This window comes from Geotrypetes seraphini, chromosome 6 (assembly GCF_902459505.1).
Source record: "Geotrypetes seraphini chromosome 6, aGeoSer1.1, whole genome shotgun sequence".
In the NCBI taxonomy this organism is placed as follows: Eukaryota; Metazoa; Chordata; class Amphibia; order Gymnophiona; family Dermophiidae; genus Geotrypetes; species Geotrypetes seraphini.
This window is the reverse complement of record NC_047089.1, coordinates 122,629,976-122,649,457: the sequence shown is the minus strand read 5'-3', so window position 1 is coordinate 122,649,457 and position 19,482 is coordinate 122,629,976. Positions and strand designations below refer to the sequence as shown.

Genomic DNA, 19,482 nt, shown 5'->3' with positions numbered 1-19,482 from the left:
CTGAATTTTAAATACTGATTTTTATAATTTTAGCATTTTTAAACATTTTTTATTTTCAACATGTATGTGTTCTGTAGAACCCTGTTGCAGTTAATATGCTGTAACACAGTCTGATCCTCAATTAGTGCTTTTCTTCTGGCCAACTATACTTCTTTGGATTATTGTCGCTTGTATTGCAAATTCCCTCTGTCCTTTTGAGTATATTTATGCAACAAGTTCAGCCTTATGGTAAAAACATTTAATCAACCTGTTAAGAGATTTTTTTTTTCCTCCTGTAGATCACAACTGATAGGAAGCCAAAAATAATTGACATCATAGATACAACAGGCAGTGGAGATGTAGACACTTCTACTATAGAAGAACCAAAAGAAGGGATACTAGTTGGTCTTTCTGGAAGAACTCTTAAGGTATATTGTCATTTTTTATGCATTTTCATTTCATTTGTAAAACCAAAATATTGTGAATAGATGTCTGGGTCAATGTGTATAGTGTATGAGAGGTCCCTGGGTTAAGAACGAGTTCCATTTTTAAAACTGTTAAGTTGAATTTATATGCAACTCGAATCATTTGAGAATCTGTGGGTATTTATGTTCTGTACAGTACATAATCTATAAAAACATAAAACATTAAAGAAACAGTCCTTAAAGTACTATAGTTTAAATAGAAAAGATAGGAGGTTTACACTTATACACTTGTTTCTCTTTACAAAACCACGGGCGGCATTTCTTACATGATGCCAGTGGCTGATCCAGAAGCCATCCCTCTGATCCTAGTATTCTTCGCACATTCTCTGCATCCTTGAGGCCCCTCTTGTATCCCTTTCCATCTATTCCCTCTCCACCACCACATCTAACATTTCTCCCTCTCATCTCTCTCTTCCCCATGCATCTCTACCTCACTCCTCTCTCCCTCCCTATGCCCAACAATTATACGCTTTCTTTATTTTTCCTTGTGCACCATCTCTTTCCTGCTCACTTGGACACTCATGTCCAACAATTCTCCCTTTCTATTTCCTCCACCACCTCAGCATCTCTTTCCTCACTCCCTCCATCCTTCTATCCTATGTCTCAAGTTTATGCTCCCTTTCCTCCCTCTATTCTGTTTCCCAAGTTCATGAGAGAGGTGCGTTTGGACACAGAAGGGAGAAACAAGACCCCCGTTCATAACTGAGTCAGACATAAGTGGTATGATGTGCATATCTATTTTCACATGCAGTTTAACTGTTTTCTTTTGTGAGGGGGTGAATATATATGTATATATCTTGGATTTGTGTGTGTATTGGCAACAACCAGATCTAACTGGTTGAGGACATCAATTCCAATTATTTCTTTGGTACACTCTATAGTGGGGGGCAGTAATTTCTAAAATGTCATTGCTCTTTTCACTTTGCACTGAGATGCCCCATTTTACTGGCATAGCGACACACTTTGAAGCTGTCATATATACCCTGAATCTCATACATTTCCACATTTTTCTGATCTCAAGTAGGAGAAGCTCTATTTTTAAAACTGATTCCTGCCCCCATATCAGTCAAAGCTAATTTATCCTGACCCTCTATAGTACTGTTAACATGGGGCGGCCACAAGTGTCCAATATCAAAGGCGCCACACACCTCAAGATGAATTCTGAGTCTTGAGTCCTTTCCCTTATCCTTCGTCTCCAGAAGTGAAAGAAGTCAGGAAGGGCTATGACGGCCCGAGTCACCTTGGTATTTGGACACAGAGTCAGGACATGGCTATGGGGGAGAGTGTGGCACAGTGGTTAAAACTACAGCCTCAGCACCCTGAGGTAGTGGGTTCAAACCCACGCTGCTCCTTGTGGCCCTGGGCAAGTCACTTAATCCCTCCATTGCCCCAGGTACATTAGATGACTGTGAGCTAATACTGCCCGATTCAGAAAAAAAAAATTTCGATTAGATTCAGCCTACTGAATTGGTTTTTCGATTTGATTTGATTTTCCTATCCAATTGGATGTTTTTTTCAAACATCCTGGTGGGTTTATTTTATAGCCTCTTCACCCTCTTTGCCTTCTCCTAACTACACTGGCGCTGTGGTGTAAACAAAACAAACAAAAAAGACTTTTCCTCTTTCTTAAATCCTAGCCCACGTTTGCGATCTAACACCAGCTCTGGCAGGATACACATTTCAAATCTGACATATTGTAATTACAAAATGGAAAATATAATTAGTTTTTCTATCTTTTGTTGTCTGGCCATTATTCAAATTTTGTTGGTCCCAGGCTCTGGTTGTCTTCTGATAACTTGCTTGCTAGGGTCTCCTTCTTTCTTCTTTCTCCGTTCTAACCATCCATCTGCCATCTCTGTCCTCCCCTTCCGTTTCCCTTCCTTCCCCTGGAGGTCTGGCATCTTTCTTTTTTTTTTTTGTCTCCATCCACAAATCCACCTTTCTTAACTACCCTTGCATCCAGCAAATCTCCCTCCTTCCCAACCACCCCAGGGTCCATCATCTCTCCCTTTCTTTTCCCAACTACCCTCTTATCCAGTATCTCTATACCCCCTCCACACCATCCCTTGTGTCCAACTTCTCTCCCTTTCTGTTCCTTCCCTCCCTAAATCCCATTGTCCATCATCTCTCTCCCTCTCCTCTATTTTTAGACCCATTGTTTCTTCCGAAGATCGCGGTTGCAGCGTCTTTGCAGTGCTTTGAGCTGTTTCCTCTGCTGCGGTCCTGCCCCTCCTCTGACGTCAAAGGCAGGATCGTGGTGGAGGAAACAGCTTAAAGTACTGCAAAGATGCTGTAACCGCGATCTTCAGCTGCAGGCTCAAGCTATAGGGTAAACGGTGCAGGGAGGCCAGGGGGAACACGGAGGTCTTCCGGCGGGGGGAGGGGCGCAGTCTTTTGGGGAGGCCAGGAGGGAAGCCGGACAGCAGCACCTCCTGACTGACCCTCCCTCCTCGCCCTCTAAAACAGGTGCGGCAGCAGCCAGCCAGCAAGAGCAGTGCTGCCGCTCCTGCTTTAGGGGGCGAGGGGAGAGGGTCCAAATCGGGAAGCCAATTTTTAAAAATCGATTCTAATCGATTCACCCAAAGTGAATTGGTGAACTGATTCGAATCGTGAATCGGGCAGCACTACTGTGAGCCCACTGGAACAGACCGAGAAAAATGCTTGAGTATCTGCCTACTCCACAGGGCTTTAAACTAGGTAAGTCGGGGGAGGGTACAGGCACAAACAACATACCAGGCGAACTAAAATGCCAATACATTTATGAGGCTGAGGAAAGTAGACACCGAAATTCTGGGTCAGGGGTGAGTGCACACACTTTTGAGTCGGGAGTAGGGTCACATCATATTTATGGGTCACATTGTAATTCCGGGTCTAGGGGGAGTACACACTGTAGTTCTGGGTATATGAGGAGTACACATTGTGGTTCTGAGCCTCAGGAAAGCACAAATAACACAAACAATGCTAAAGGTGTTCAAATAGCTCAAACAGGAATATCCCCACTGAGACATAACAAAAATATAACATGGAGGGCTATGTACGTCAACGCACACAGTTTAGGAAACAAGATCCTGGAATTGGAAACAGAAATAAGGAATGCCGACCTGGATGTGGTGGCGATATCCGAAACCTGGCTCACAGACTCCCACGGGTGGGACATGGTCATACTGGGTTACAACTTGCTTCGCCGGGACAGAGAGGGTAGGAAGGGAGGGGGTGTAGCATTATATACTAAAGATGACATTAAGGTCACGAGAATCTCAGATGTCCAGTATACTGGGGAATCCCTTTGGGTTAATTTGGCCAGAGGGAAGGACAAATGCTTGTATCTTGGCGTAATTTACAGACCCCCAAGACAACAGGATGACCTGGATATGGAAATAATTGAAGATATAGAAAATATCACCTTGCGTGGGGACACAGTATTGCTAGGTGACTTCAACATGCCTGATGTGGATTGGGTTACACTTACCTCTGCTTCCGGCAGCAGCAGGAGGCTATTAAACTCTATGAAAGGAGCAAGCCTCAGGCAACTGGTGTTGGAACCGACAAGGGATCAGGCAATACTGGACCTGATACTTACCAATGGAGAAAGTGTCACAGAGGTCTCGGTGGGCGACACATTGGCCTCCAGTGACCACAACATGGTATGGTTCAATATCAGGAAAGGTTTCACTAAATCTACTACACTAACCAATGTCCTCAAATTCAAGGACACAAATTTCAAAGAAATGGGAGACTTCGTTCACCAGGCGCTACAAAGCCAAGAAGAAACCGATAACGTGGAAGACATGTGGTCGACTTTGAAAGCAACCATACAAGAAGCAACAAACCGCTATGTAAAATCAGTAAGTAAACGGTGAAGGAACAATAAGCCACAGTGGTTTACTGCGGAGATCTCAGACCTGATCAAGGAGAAGAAAAAAGCATTCATCTCTTACAAACAATCAGGGAAGCAGGACTCTAGAGCAGACTACCTGGCCAAATCAAAAGCCGTCAAAACAGCAGTCAGGGAGACTAAATTCCTCATGGAGGAGTCTCTAGCAAAGAACATCCAGAAGGGAGATAAATCCTTCTTCAGGTATATCAGTGATAGAAGAAAAAACTCAGGCGGGATTGTACGTCTTAGGAAACCAGACGGAGACTATGTGGAAAAGGATTTGGAAAAAGCCCAGCTATTAAATGAATACTTCACCGGGGGCGCTAGCGAGCCGGTGGAGAGATGGCAGCATAACTTTTGAGCTCCAGCCACATCATTACAGAATCGAGATTTAATTCAACTTATACTAACAATATAGAAGTTCTATTATTGTAAGTACTCAATATAGAGTTATGGCAACTTCCAAAGTAGGAAAAAGACATAAACCTGATCCTCCATCTCCCAAAAAATCGACAGAAGAATCCAAAGAAGAAGACAGCTCTCAGAACATCATGGCTGAGCTTAAAGCACTGAGAACCATGCTTGCCGATGTAGGCATAGATGTGGCTGAAATAAAATCAGAGCTAGCTGACATGAGAGAAGATGTTACTCAATTCCAGCAACGTTTAACTGCTGTCGAGGATAAGCAATCAAATCATCAAACAGCCATTAAAGAACTCCAGGTACAATGTAAAAAAATTGCTAATTTAGAAAGAGATCTGGAGGACGCAAATCTCCGCTCTCGGCGTAATAATCTTAGAATTTTGGGAATACCAGAAGGGACAGAATCAACGGATATGGTTAAATATTTGGAAAGTTTTATTCCGAAAATACTTGATATCAAATTTGATAAACCGCTAGATACCGCTAAATACCGCTAAATACTGTCTTTTTTAAATTAACCTTTTGTAATCCGCCTTGAACCGCAAGGTAATGGCGGAATAGAAATCCCTAATGTAATGTAATGTAATGTAAATAGACAGGGCACACCGGGTACCTTCGCACAAGCTAACCAATGCCCGCTACCCGCGCCCGATTGTGTTTCGTCTGTTGAGATACAGCCAGATACCAGAAATAATGGCTAAAGCAAGAGTAAAATCGCCTTTGAAACTTGATGGATACACTATTTTATTTGTACCGGATCTAAGTAAGAAAACGGCACAGCTCCGGAAACAACTGCTAGCCTATCGACCAAAGCTAAAAGAATTAAATGCAAAATATGGGATGATGTACCCCGCGAGAATGCGTGTAACTCTTAACAATAATACCAAAGATTATACAGATCCGGCTGCACTAGCGGATTATATTGAAGAAAGGAGCCCTTCAACTATCGACGCAGTGTGATCATAATATTTGAAGTTGTCATCTCTTTATATGATTAATATGTTTTCTGTTATTCGAGGAATAAGAGTACAGCTAAAGACAATGGTGAAACATGTTCTCCTGTTTGCTACGATTAACTCTTGTGACAACAACTGAATGTTGATACAGCAGGATCGATTGCAATGAAGCAATAACTTTCAATCTCGACAAAACGAATTTACTTAAAGTCATTTCAAGTTCTTCACTTACCAAATATGGCGCTACCTCCTTCTTCCTGAAGATGAGCCATGTGGTTTTCAGCGCGAAACTTTCGCGCCATACAAAGAAAATAACGTCAGCACGTCATCAGCACGCCATGAGAATCTACAGTGCACGCAACAGTTTTCTTTCCTTTAACTATCTAAGTTTACGTTTGCAAACTTAAGCGTCTCAAGTGAATACTGCTAGGATTTCAAAAAATACGTTTAATCTCTTTACCACTTTTCATTGCTGCCTATGTTTTTGGGGCCTTCGGCTACAGAAATCAAACGGAGCGCACAATCAGTTCCAGATTGAATCATACGCTGATAATCTACCATTAGGAGGCTATGCGAAGGGCTTACGGCATTTCTTTGTTACAGTTTGCATCTTTCTCAGATAGAAAAGTGACAGTGTGCTTTTATGCTTTGTGTGTTCTTGAGCATTCACAGTTGATCTGTCAGATTGTTGGGGATAGCTGATCAGCTGTCTTTGATTTCTGCTCATTAATATATGTCTTGGCTATTACTGATAATTGACAATATTTTACTGGCTATCTCAATGTCATTCATACCATCATGCAAAATGGCATTGAGCTGATGTTATAGGTTTATTCAGCTCATGCTTCACTTTTGCATTTTTACATATTTATATTAACTACTATCTGCTAGATTAACTAACATTACATATTTCATTTTACATACTTATAGGGTACTGATGTTATTTGCTCTATTCGGTCCCTATTTCATTAACCTATAATTTATATTATTCAACAAATATCAATATTCCCTTAGTTAAATTATTGACATACATACTTACATTCACACAGATATTGTTCTGTTATTCCTTGGGCTAAATTATCAAAGTACATGCATACAAGCATAATGTCATAGGTCTGTTATAGCAAATTTTGTTTGATTTTGGTTCACTACCCTTCAAATTTGCCCCTACTAGCTGGTAACAACATTCTCCTGGTTAAACTAGGTCCTTCATATTTCCACACACACTAGCATTGGTCTGATGTCATATGCTTATTCGTTCAATGCTTTACTGTTGGTAACTTGGCATACTATAAAATAGTCATTACCTGCTGGATTGCTCAATATCTTATACCGTATGCACTTGCAGTGAGATGATGTTATAGGTTTATTCAGCTCATGCTTTCCATATGTAACTTACCATATTTATAACAACCACTACCTGCTTGATTAAGTAACACTATATATTTCATTTTCCATATTTATAGGGAACTGATGTTATTTGGTTTATTCGGTTCCTACTTCATTAACCTACATTCTGTTCTAATCAGTAAGCATCAATACTCCCTGTGTTGAATTATTAACATACATACTTACAATCATACTATTATAGTTCCGATATCGTAAGCTTTATTTGGTTTCTATGCATTAATCTGTCAAAGTGTATATACTAGCAGGTATCAACACTCTTTTGGTTAAATCAAGATCATCCATAATCCCATACATTCTAGCATTGGACTGTTGTCATATGTTTATACGGACAATGCTTTACTGTTGGCAAATTGACATATTATAAAATATCCACTATTCACTACATGATGGATCACTCCGTGCCATACATCATATGCAATTGCATTGAGCTGATGTTATAGGTTTATTCAGCCCATGCTTTGCGTTTATAATTTATCACATTCATATCAACCACTATTCGATTGTCTAATTATCACTGTATAATTCATTTTGCATATCTATAGTGAACTGATGTTATTTGGTTTATTCGGTTCCTATTTCAGTAACCAATATCCTGTTCTATTCAAACAGCATCAATACTCCCTAGATCAAATTATTAACATACATATAAACACAGACATGGTTCGGATACTGCAGTTATTGGGTTCGTGATCATTAATCTACAAATTAGTCTCTACTAACTGGTATCAGAACTCTCCTGGTACAATTAAGGTCATTCATATTACCACACACACTAACAATGGGCTGATGTCATATGTTTATTCGGCCCATGTGTTAATGATGGTTACCGGTATAACATAAGGTATTCATTGTCTACTGGATTAATCTATGTTATACACCATAAACAATTGCACTGAACAGCTGTTATAGGTTTATTCAGATCATGCGTTACTTTTGCAATTTACCATAGATATATCAACCTCTATTTGCTTGATTATTTAATATTGTATATTTCATTTTACATATTTACAAGGGAATGATGTTATTTGGTTTATTTAGTTCCTACTTCATTCTATATTCTGATTTAAATATTACCATTACCTCTGTTACGATATTGTAATTCATAATAACACAGACAACTGCATGGTACTGGGGCTATAAGATTATTCGGCTCCTGCCCTACTACTATACAAATTGATAATTTTCTTATATTACAATTCCTTGTTTCCTTGTTTAAATTAATACAGTACACATTACCCTATATGCTTATGATGCATTATTATTACAATTCCATACGGCTCACGCTCCATATTTCATGTAACTACAGTAACTAAATTAATCAATATAATTAATCACCTAAGAGTATACTGAATTGATGTTAGGGATTTACATACATTTTACTTCACTTTATTGATCTGGATTATTTTTCCTGTATTTATACAGCTAAATGTAGAGTAATAGAATTTGCTTTATTACGATATTACATATAATGATATCTAGAGTTATATTAGTTAATTCATTGATATAAGTGGCACTGTAAGCTCTGGCGTTGTACTGACAATATGGGTCTTTCTTATTCATACTGCCCTGGTTTGTTTCTTACTCCATATATATATACTTGAAGGACTTTAACACATGTTGTGGATTGGAAGGTACTTGATGGAGTTTATCCTCCATCATTTGACTTGTTGATATATAATATGATAACACCATTGTCTATGTGATAGGCTTTCTTATAGAGCTTAGTGATAGCATTCTAATGTTTACAATTAGTGGCTGGGAAGAGTTGTGCTGCTTCTCACCTGTTCGCTTCCCATAGATATTTCTATCATGTTTGCGTCCATTTTGTTGTTAGGTTGACGCAGATATGGTATTTTGGTACAGATGTATGGTACATTGTCGATATACATTACACGGAGATGAGACATGGTCTGGTTCACAGGGGCTACGGCAGCTTAAAACAACAGATATTTCCACTCTTATGTCATTGAGATTACTTTCTCTAAATGTAAAGGGTCTTAATAATCCAATTAAGAAAAAGAAGATAATTACATATGCCTCCCGCAAATCTCCAGATATACTATTATTTCAAGAAACTCACTTAACAGATACTGAAAGTCAAAAATTAAAAGCTCCTTGGGCAAAAGATGTCTATTATTCACCAGCGGTAAATAAGAAGAATGGAACTGCAATGTTGATTAGGTCATGTCAAAATCTAAACATCCTCGCACACAAAAACGACTTAGAAGGGAGGTGGAACATGGTTAAGATTCAAATAGTACAATACACTATCGTAATATTCAATATTTATGCCCCGAACATTGATGATCCGTTATTCTTTGATACCCTCACTTCACTAGCCCTAGCAGAGCATGCTCAAGCTTACATTATAGCTGGGGATTTTAATATAGTTTTAGAACCATCACTTGATAGGAAATCCACTGTATCTTATAGAATCACGAAGGCCTGGCATAGCTTACACAATATGCTGTCTCAGTTAAATTTAATAGATTCTTGGAGATTTTTACATCAGATGGAGATGCAGTACTCTTTCTACTCTCCACCCCATAATTCCTACTCTCGAATAGATTATTTTCTCATAAGCAAATGTTTAACTCCATGTTTACTAAATGCAGTGATTAATGAGATATCGATTTCAGATAATGCTGCTATAGAAATACACTTGGATAATCTATTACCTAGACAGTCTTCATCTACATGGAGATTTAATAATACATTACTGGAAGATCCGCAGTTTACTACTCACATAAGAAATGCTTTACTTGAATACTTTGAGATGAATGATAATGTACAAGTGGATAGAGTAACATTATGGGATGCATGTAAAGCATACATTAGAGGCTGCATAATAGCATATCAAGCAAAAATAAAAAAAAACACCCAAAAATCCCTTATTGATCAAACATCTGAGATCAGAAAACTTGAGATTTCGCATCAATTGAATCCAACAAATATGCAATTATTACAACAACTAAGAGAAAGAAGGCTAAAATATAATTTATTATTAAGTACTCAGGCTGGGAATACGCTATTTATGCAATCTGCGTCTTATCACAGTTCAAACAATAGAAGTGGACATTTATTAGCTCAATATTTAAAGATGCGTGAGGAGAAATCCTATATTTATGCTATTTTAGATGAAAAGGGCACCAAACATACGGACCCCAAGCTAATCATTAAACAATTTAAATTATTTTATGAAACTTTATACGCTACAGAAAAGTCTCACTGACCCGAAAATATTTTTAAAACCGTCTCTTCAAAGACCACAATTAAATTCGGTACATAATAATCATTTAGAAGCTCAGATTACTGGGCACGACATTATAGCATCTCTGTCTTCGATGGCAAAGAAAAAATCCCCGGGACCAGATGGGTTCACAGTTGAATTTTATTCTACATTTCAAGATATATTAACACCTCAGCTATGCCAGTTGTTTAATTATTATTATGATACGGAGGATATCAAGGGTACTTTTACTGAAGCGTCCATAATAGTGTTACCCAAGCCAGGGAAGGATCCGTTGAAAATACAGAATTATAGACCACTCTCCCTAATTAATGTAGATGCAAAAATATATGCAAAAATTTTGGCTAATAGAATTCAAAAAGTATTACCTCTATTGATAGGTAAAGAACAGAATGGATTCATGCAAGGTAGACTTGCTAGTGATAATACCAGACTGTTCACCTCAATCATTCAAATTGCCCAGCATTCATCTCATCCCTTCCTGGCTTTGGCGCTAGATGCGGAAAAAGCATTTGACCGGGTAGAATGGGATTTTTTATTTCAAACAATGTCTTGGTTTGGATTTTCTAATAAATTTATATCAATGGTACGGATATTATATACTAAACCCTCTACCTCTGTTAGAATAAATGGACTAAATTCGGAATCGTTTTACCCCACACGTGGTACTCGACAGGGATGCCCATTATCCCCGTTACTATTTAACATAGCGCTAGAGCCTTTACTCATTAGTATTCAACAATCTCCTGAAATAATGGGTGTTAGATGTGGATCTACTGAAATAAAACTTACTGCGTATGCGGATGATGTGTTAATTTATACTGATCCTAATTCGCTGTCAAGTTTGTTGCATCTCATAAATTCTTACTCCCAAAACTCGGGTTACAAACTTAACACTTCTAAGACAGAATTGCTCCCACTAAATAAATATGTATTACAACATACTATCACAGATCATAATTTTCGGTGGGCTCAAGTAAAACTTAAATATTTAGGAATACATTTTGGACCTACGGTGGAAGACACTATCAAGTTTGTAATGGAGGATATATTACACATGATTACTACACTCACTGCTAGGTGGAGTCCCTTAAATCTGTCTTGGTGGGGTCGTATGGAAACGATTAAGATGATGATAGCTCCAAAAATCCTATATCCCCTAAATATGTTACCAGTTTTATTTCCCCCATCATTCTACAAAAGAGTAGATCAATTGCTAACTAAATTTCTGTGGAATACTAAGACTCCCAGAATTGCACTAAGCAGATTAAAATTGCCTAAATGTGAAGGGGGTACGAATTTTCCTAATTTTTTGGATTACCATTATGCCTTCCTACTTAGACAAGGGGCTAAATGGATCTTACATGACACTAATGTGAGGGACGATAATATTTGGATAATGTTTGATATAGAAAAATATAAGTGGACTTCACTTTCATCACTGGCCTTTGTTTCATCTTCTGGATTTTTGACTAATAGAGATCTTGTGTTAGAGGCCACTACGACGGCTATAAAAACAATGGACAAACTTTTACCTCATAAATGGGATAGTTCATTACATATTCCAATTTGGAATAATCCCTCCATACAAATTCAGAACAACACAGTAAATTGGAAACGTTGGAAATCTGCGGGGATACATTCATTAGGCCACTTATATGATGGTAGCAATTGGATACCCTATGATATTTTAAGAACTAGATATTGTCTACCCCCATCTTCATTTTTTCAGTGGCTGCAACTCAAACACGCTTTTCACGACATTATACGTAATAAATCAGAACAATGGAAAGACCCAGATCTTTTGAAATATTGTGCATTATTTGCTTACAAAAAAAAAGAAGCCTCAAATTGGTATAAACTGATTCAAGTGCACAGGTCCACTTCTCAACATTCTACACAATCAAAATGGAGAGAAGAATTAGGGATACCCATAGAAGAGGTAGATTGGTCTCAGATGTGGACTGTGATCTATAAGATGACTAGTTCGGCAGCATTATATCAGTCTTTTTTCTTTTTGATATATCGTGCTTTTTGGACACCAAGTAAACTGTCGAAATTACAAATAGAGAAGATGGATGGAATATGCTGGTCCTGTAAACTTTCAATAGGAACGTTACAACATATGATTTATGACTGCCCATTATTAAGAGATTATTGGAATTCAGTCTGGGCACAAATTTGCTCTTTCCTAGGAATTACAGAACAGTTGACATATCCAAAATTACTTATTAGTTTAACTAGCTCACACATGCTGATACCAACAGATAAAGTTCCATTGCTTCAGTTTCTTTTATTAGTAGCACTGCGTATCATTCTATCTAAATGGAAAGACTTTTCCAATGTATCCCACATTGAATGGTGGAACACTATGTCTATATGCAAAATATGAGAGAGTTGCAGCCACTCGAAAGGGATACATATCCAGATTCAAATTAATGTGATCATCATTACTTACACTAACGGAGTGTGGGTTATGATCTCCGAGCTGCCGTGGCCCCTGTCGAACTAGAGACCCTGTCTATGCTACTGACACTAATGATTATATTGAAAGTAATGTTAGTACTGTTGTGCCTACTGTGATACTAGGTTTAGGAGATTAATATGTTGTATATTACTCTGCACAATGAACAATGAGATAACGTATACAGCACTTTATGCAAAATATCATTATACATTCGCCATTACGTCTGACCAGTGCTTTTAGTTCTGGTTTTGTTAGTTGTTCCTGTCATATCATTACTACTTGATATTATATTGTAGCATGAATGTCAATGTATATGCTTTTTGTTATCACTGTCAAGAAACTGTCATTCATGCTTTAGATGTATGTATACATTAAAATGTTAATAAATATGATTGAACTTAAAAAAAAAAATGAATACTTCACCCGAGAAGCGCCAGGGCTCAACCCTCAGCTACAGACAAGGGTTGGCTCAGTTGACCCGTTTAGTAACTTTGAGTTTACGCCCAGCAGTGTCTACGGTGAGCTGTCAAAGCTCAAGGTTAACAAAGCAATGGGGCCGGACAACCTGCACCCCAGGGTGCTTAGGGAGCTGAGTGATGTCTTGGCGGAGCCACTGTCCGCGCTCTTCAACCTCTCCCTTAGTACAGGCAGTGTCCCGTTGGACTGGAGGACGGCTAACGTCATTCCACTCCACAAGAAAGGCTCAAAGATGGAGACAGCAAACTACAGACCAGTGAGTCTAACATCGATAGTGAGCAAACTAATGGAAACTCTAATCAAACACCAATTAGATAAGATCCTGGATGAGGAGAATCTACGGGATCCCCGACAACATGGATTTACTAAGGGGAGATCCTGCCAATCCAACCTGATCAGCTTCTTTGACTGGGTAACGGGGAAGCTGGATATTGGGGAGTCCCTGGACATCATGTACCTGGACTTTAGCAAAGCATTCGATAGCGTACCACACCGCAGGTTACTGAGCAAGATGAGTTCTATAGGATTAGGTAACACATTGACGAAATGGGTTGGGAGCTGGCTTGGAGGTAGGCTCCAAAGGGTGGTGGTGAACGGCACCCCCTCCGAAATGACGGAGGTGATTAGTGGAGTACCACAGGGCTCAGTCTTGGGCCCAATCCTATTTAACATCTTTATAAGAGACTTGGCAGAAGGGCTTCGAGGTAAAATAACATTATTCGCCGATGACGCCAAACTGAGTAATGTAGTGGGCAAATGCACAACAGACGAAGATTCAGTGCCCGACAACATGATGCACGACCTACTCCTACTGGAGCGATGGTCTAGGACATGGCAACTCAACTTCAATGCCAAAAAATGCAAAGTTATGCACCTGGGCAGCCAGAATCCATGCAAGTCTTATACCCTTAATGGCGAGATCCTAGCAAAAACGGTAGCAGAACGAGACTTGGGGGTAATCGTCAGTGAGGACATGAAGTCTGCCAATCAAGTGGAGCAGGCTTCGTCCAAGGCAAGACAAATCATGGGCTGCATATGAAGGGGTTTCGTCAGTCGTAAGGCGGAAGTCATTATGCCATTGTATAGATCCATGGTGAGGCCCCACCTGGAATACTGTGTGCAATTCTGGAGGCCGCATTATCGCAAGGATGTGCTGAGACTGGAGTCGGTGCAAAGAATGGCCACCGGATGGTCTCGGGACTCAAGGATCTACCATACGAAAAACGGCTTGACAAATTACAGCTATATTCGCTCGAGGAGCGCAGAGAGAGGGGGGACATGATCGAGACGTTCAGGATCCAGGAGCTGGAGGGACTCTACATCTCCGAAGCCCCCTTCCAGACAGCCGAAGACCCCATGCAAGATGAGTGCAACGAGGAACAAGTCAGGGAGCTCGAGAGGTTCATTGATGATGCCTACAGGAGAGTGGAAGAACAGGAGCACGGAAATGAGGAAGACACACAGAGCAGAGGACAAGGAACATCTGACACCAAGGTAGAGGATGCCCGCGGAGGAACCTTGCTGGAAGAAACAAAGAACACCAAGGACACAGACCTGCGGCCGACACGGAGGCTGAAAGAAGGGAAATCTGCAATCCTGGTGGGAGACTCAATCCTGAGGCACGTTGACAGTCACATAGCAGGAGGGAGAGAGGATCGGCTAGTGACCTGTCTCCCAGGAGCGAGAACAAAGGACATCGTTGACAAGATTGAGAGAATCTTGGAAGGAGCAGAGACGGAAGAGACAGCAGTGATAGTCCACGTCGGGACGAACGATGTCACCAGGAGGGACTACAGCAAGAATGCACTGACTGAACAATTCAAAATCTTAGGAAGGAAACTGAAGATGAGGACCCAGAGGATAGCCTTCTCAGAGATCCTGCCAGTACCGAGGGCAGAAACGAAGAGGCAGACGGAGCTACAATCAATTAACGCATGGATGAGAAAATGGTGTGAGGAAGAGGGATTTCTCTTCGTGAGGAACTGGACAACGTTCTGGGGAAAGAACAAGCTTTTCAAGAAGGATGGTCTACACCTGAGCAAGGCGGGAACCAGACAACTAGCAAATAACGTCAGAAGTGCGATAGAGCAAGCTTTAAACTAAGAAGAGGGGGAAAGCCGACAGTCGACCTGGTATCGACGGTTCGGGAAACAGTACCCAATGAGGGTACTGAGGGGAAAGATTTTGGGGATGACACAAGTGGCAAGCAACAGACTATGAACAAACAAGGGAGTCAGATGAAGCGAGAGGGGGCCAGGATGAACATACTGGAAGGGGAAGTCAAAACGGGATTGGATGTTGAGAGAGAACAAGAGGAGGACAATAGGAACATGCCACAAGGGGAAGGCAATAGGAATCTACCACAAAGAAAGGCCAAAAGAGACAATACTCAGGAGTTGGCAGGCCAGGAAGGGGACAAAATGAAGAATGAAATGCAAGATGAAATAGAAAGGAAGAGAAAATGCCAGGACTTGAACTGCATGTATACAAATGCAAGGAGCCTAAAGAACAAAATGGGGGAACTAGAGGTCATGGCCAATAATGAGAAACTAGACATCATAGGGATCACGGAAACATGGTGGAACGAGGAAAACAAATGGGACATAGTACTGCCAGGATACAAACTCTACCGAAAAGACAGGACTTACCAGAAGGGGGGAGGAATAGCACTATACATAAGGGATACAATTCACTCAACCACTGTGGACACAGCAGAGACAAATGCCCAACTGGAGGCATTGTGGATCAAAGTACCAGGAAGCAACGGAGCCGAGATAAAGATGGGACTGTTCTACCGTCCACCTGGGCAAACTGAAGCTGAAGATACAGAAATGGTAGCCGAGCTGAGAAGGGAATGCAAGAACCCAAACACCATAGTTATGGGAGATTTCAACTATCCTGGGATAGACTGGTGTCTCGGAAACTCAAAATGTGCAAGGGAAACGGAGTTCCTGGAAGCAGTACAGGACTGCTTCATGGAACAACTAGTCGAGGCACCAACGAGAGGATCAGCGACTCTGGATCTGATCCTCAATGGGCTGAAAGGCCCCGCGAAGGATGTGGAGATCATAGGACCACTAGGAACCAGTGACCACAACATGATTCAGTTCAAAGTGCAAGTAGGACTACCTATGGGAAAGAGAACCAAGGCAACAACATTTAACTTCAAGAAAGGGAACTATGATGCCATGAGACAAATGGTGAGAAAAAAGCTCAGAAACAGCTCCAAGGAAACGCGGACTGTGGAGCAAGCCTGGTCCCTATTCAAGGACACAGTAAACAAGGCACAAAACCTATATATACCAAGATTTAGGAAAGGTTCCAAGAAAAATCAGACAAAGGACCCTGCATGGATAACCAGTGAAGTAAAGAAAGTGATAGGAGACAAGAAAAAATCATTTCGGAAGTGGAAAAAGGACAAAACTGAAGGAAACTGGAGAGAGCACAGGAAGCAACAAAAAGAATGTCACCGAGTAGTCAGGAAAGCCAAGAAAGAGTATGAGGAGAGACTAGCCAAGGAAGCAAAAAATTTCAAACCATTTTTCCGGTATGTGAAAGGGAAACAGCCAGCGAGGGAGGAGGTGGGGCCCCTGGACGAGGGTGACCGGAAGGGAGTGGTGAAAGAGGAAAAAGAGGTGGCTGGTAGGCTAAACAAGTTCTTCTCGTCGGTCTTTACAATAGAGGACACATCCAATGTGCCAGAACCGGAAAAAATCTTCAGGGGAGATCAGGAGGGGAAACTATCATGCATGGAGGTAAGCCTCGAAGACGTTCTCAGGCAGATAGATAGATTAAGAACGGACAAAGCTCCGGGCCCAGACGGGATCCACCCGAGAATACTAAAAGAGCTTAGAGACGAAACAGCAGAATTACTGCAGCATATTTGCAACCTGTCCTTGAGAACAGGGGTAATCCCGGAGGACTGGAGGATAGCGAATGTTACACCGATCTTCAAAAAAGGATCGAGAGGCGACCCGGGAAACTACAGACCGGTGAGTTTAACCTCTGTTCCGGGGAAGATGGTCGAATCAATGATCAGGGAAGGTATCAACGAGCATATAGAAAAAAATAATCTGATGAGATCGAGTCAGCATGGTTTCTGTAAAGGCCGATCATGCCAGACAAATCTACTGCATTTCTTTGAGGGGATAAGTAAGCAATTGGACCAAGGTGACCCAGTAGACATTATATATCTGGATTTCCAAAAAGCCTTTGACAAGGTGCCCCATGAACGCTTACTGAAGAAGCTGTGGAGTCACGGGGTGGAAGGAAACGTGTACAGATGGATCAAAAATTGGCTGGCGGACAGGAAACAGAGGGTAGGAGTAAAGGGGCACTACTCTGACTGGATAGGGGTCACAAGTGGTGTTCCACAGGGGTCAGTGCTGGGACCGTTGCTGTTCAATATATTTATTAATGATCTAGAAACGGGGACAAAGTGCGAAGTTATCAAATTCGCGGATGACACAAAACTCTCCAGCAGGGCCGGAACTGTTGAAGAATGCAAAGAACTGCAGAGCGACCTGAACAAAATGAGTGAGTGGGCAAAAAAAATGGCAGATGAGCTTCAATGTGGAGAAATGTAAGGTCTTGCACATAGGGAAGGGGAACTACATGTACAGCTATACGATGGGAGGGAGGGTACTCGGGGAAGGAAGTCAAGAAAAAGATCTGGGGGTATTGGTGGATAACACAATGAAGCAGGCGGCACAATGTGCAGCGGCCTCAAAAAAAGCGAACAGAATGCTGGGCATTATCAAAAAAGGTATCACTACCAGAACAAAAGAAGTTATCCTGCCACTGTATCGAGCAATGGTGCGCCCACATCTGGAATACTGCGTCCAATACTGGTCACCATACCTCAAGAAGGACATGGCAATACTCGAGAGGGTTCAGAGGAGGGCAACGAGGATGATAAAGGGTATGGAGAACCTTTCATATGCCGAACGGTTAGACAGGCTGGGGCTCTTTACCCTGGAGAAGCGGAGACTGAGAGGGGACATGATAGAAACTTATAAAATCATGAAAGGCATAGAGAAGGTGGAGAGGGACAGATTCTTTAGACTAGCAGGGACAACTAAAACAAGAGGTCATTCAGAAAAACTGAGAGGAGACAGATTCATAACGAATGCAAGGAAGTTCTTCTTCACTCAGAGGGTGGTGGACACCTGGAACGCGCTTCCCGGAGAGGTGATAGGACAGAGTACAATTCTGGGGTTCAAAAAGGGACTGGATGACTTCCTGGAAGCGAAAGGGATAACAGGGTACAAATAGAGATTTACCTTACAGGACATTGAGTGAACAGGGTATGGGTATTTTAAGTTAGGTAGGGAACACTTTCAGGTCATGGACCTGGGGGGCCGCCGCGGGAGCGGACTGCCGGGCACGATGGACCCCTGGTCTGACCCGGCAGAGGCAACGCTTATGTTCTTATGTTCTTATGTTCTTAAGTATCTTACGGGCCGCATTGAGGCGGAGGAAGATATCTTCTTTTTCAAGGGTCCCACGACAACAAGAGGGCATCCGTTGAAAATCAGGGGCGGGAAACTACGAGGTGACACCAGGAAATTCTTTTTCACTGAAAGAGTGGTTGATCGCTGGAATAGTCTTCCACTACAGGTGATTGAGGCCAGCAGCGTGCCTGATTTTAAGGCCAAATGGGATCGGCACATGGGATCTATTCACAGGGCAAAGGTAGGGGAGGGACATTAAGGTGGGCAGACTAGATGGGCCGTGGGCCCTTATCTGCCGTCTATTTCTATGTTTCTATCTGAATAAATTCATGTAATCCGTTCTGAGCTCCCTTGGGAGAACAGATAGAAAATTGAATGAATGAATAAATATGCACTAATACTGTTTTACCTTGAGGCTGCCAAATCACTCTTTACTCTGTCCAGTTCTAACTGCATAGTATGTCTATCCTGCTTCCATTTAATTTTCTCTTATTCTATTTCTTCTTTCTGGATTTTGATCTCATGGAAAGGAATGTAGTTGGATGAGTTTCTGTTAGTACTTCTGCCATGTCCTCTTCAGGGTGCCTGTCCTCTTATTTCCTGTATGTGTGTTTTTTGTGTATTGGGGAGATCTCTCAGCTCGCTACCTCCTGACTTCTGACACAGAAATAAGTTGAGATGGCTGGGTCTTCCACATAGACCCAA

At 41.2% G+C, this 19,482-nt stretch overlaps 1 protein-coding gene across 6 annotated transcripts in view; it reads left to right on the top strand.

Annotated features, from left to right (window-relative positions):
• TPP2 (tripeptidyl peptidase 2) overlaps positions 1-19,482 on the top strand; it is a 1,323,399-nt gene that overhangs the window by 28,873 nt on the left and 1,275,044 nt on the right. For all 6 annotated transcript variants that reach the window (XM_033947626.1, XM_033947627.1, XM_033947625.1 and 3 more), the window contains exon 3: positions 279-407. In XM_033947626.1, the coding sequence (XP_033803517.1) occupies positions 279-407 (129 nt within the window). The remainder of the gene's footprint in view (positions 1-278; positions 408-19,482) is intronic.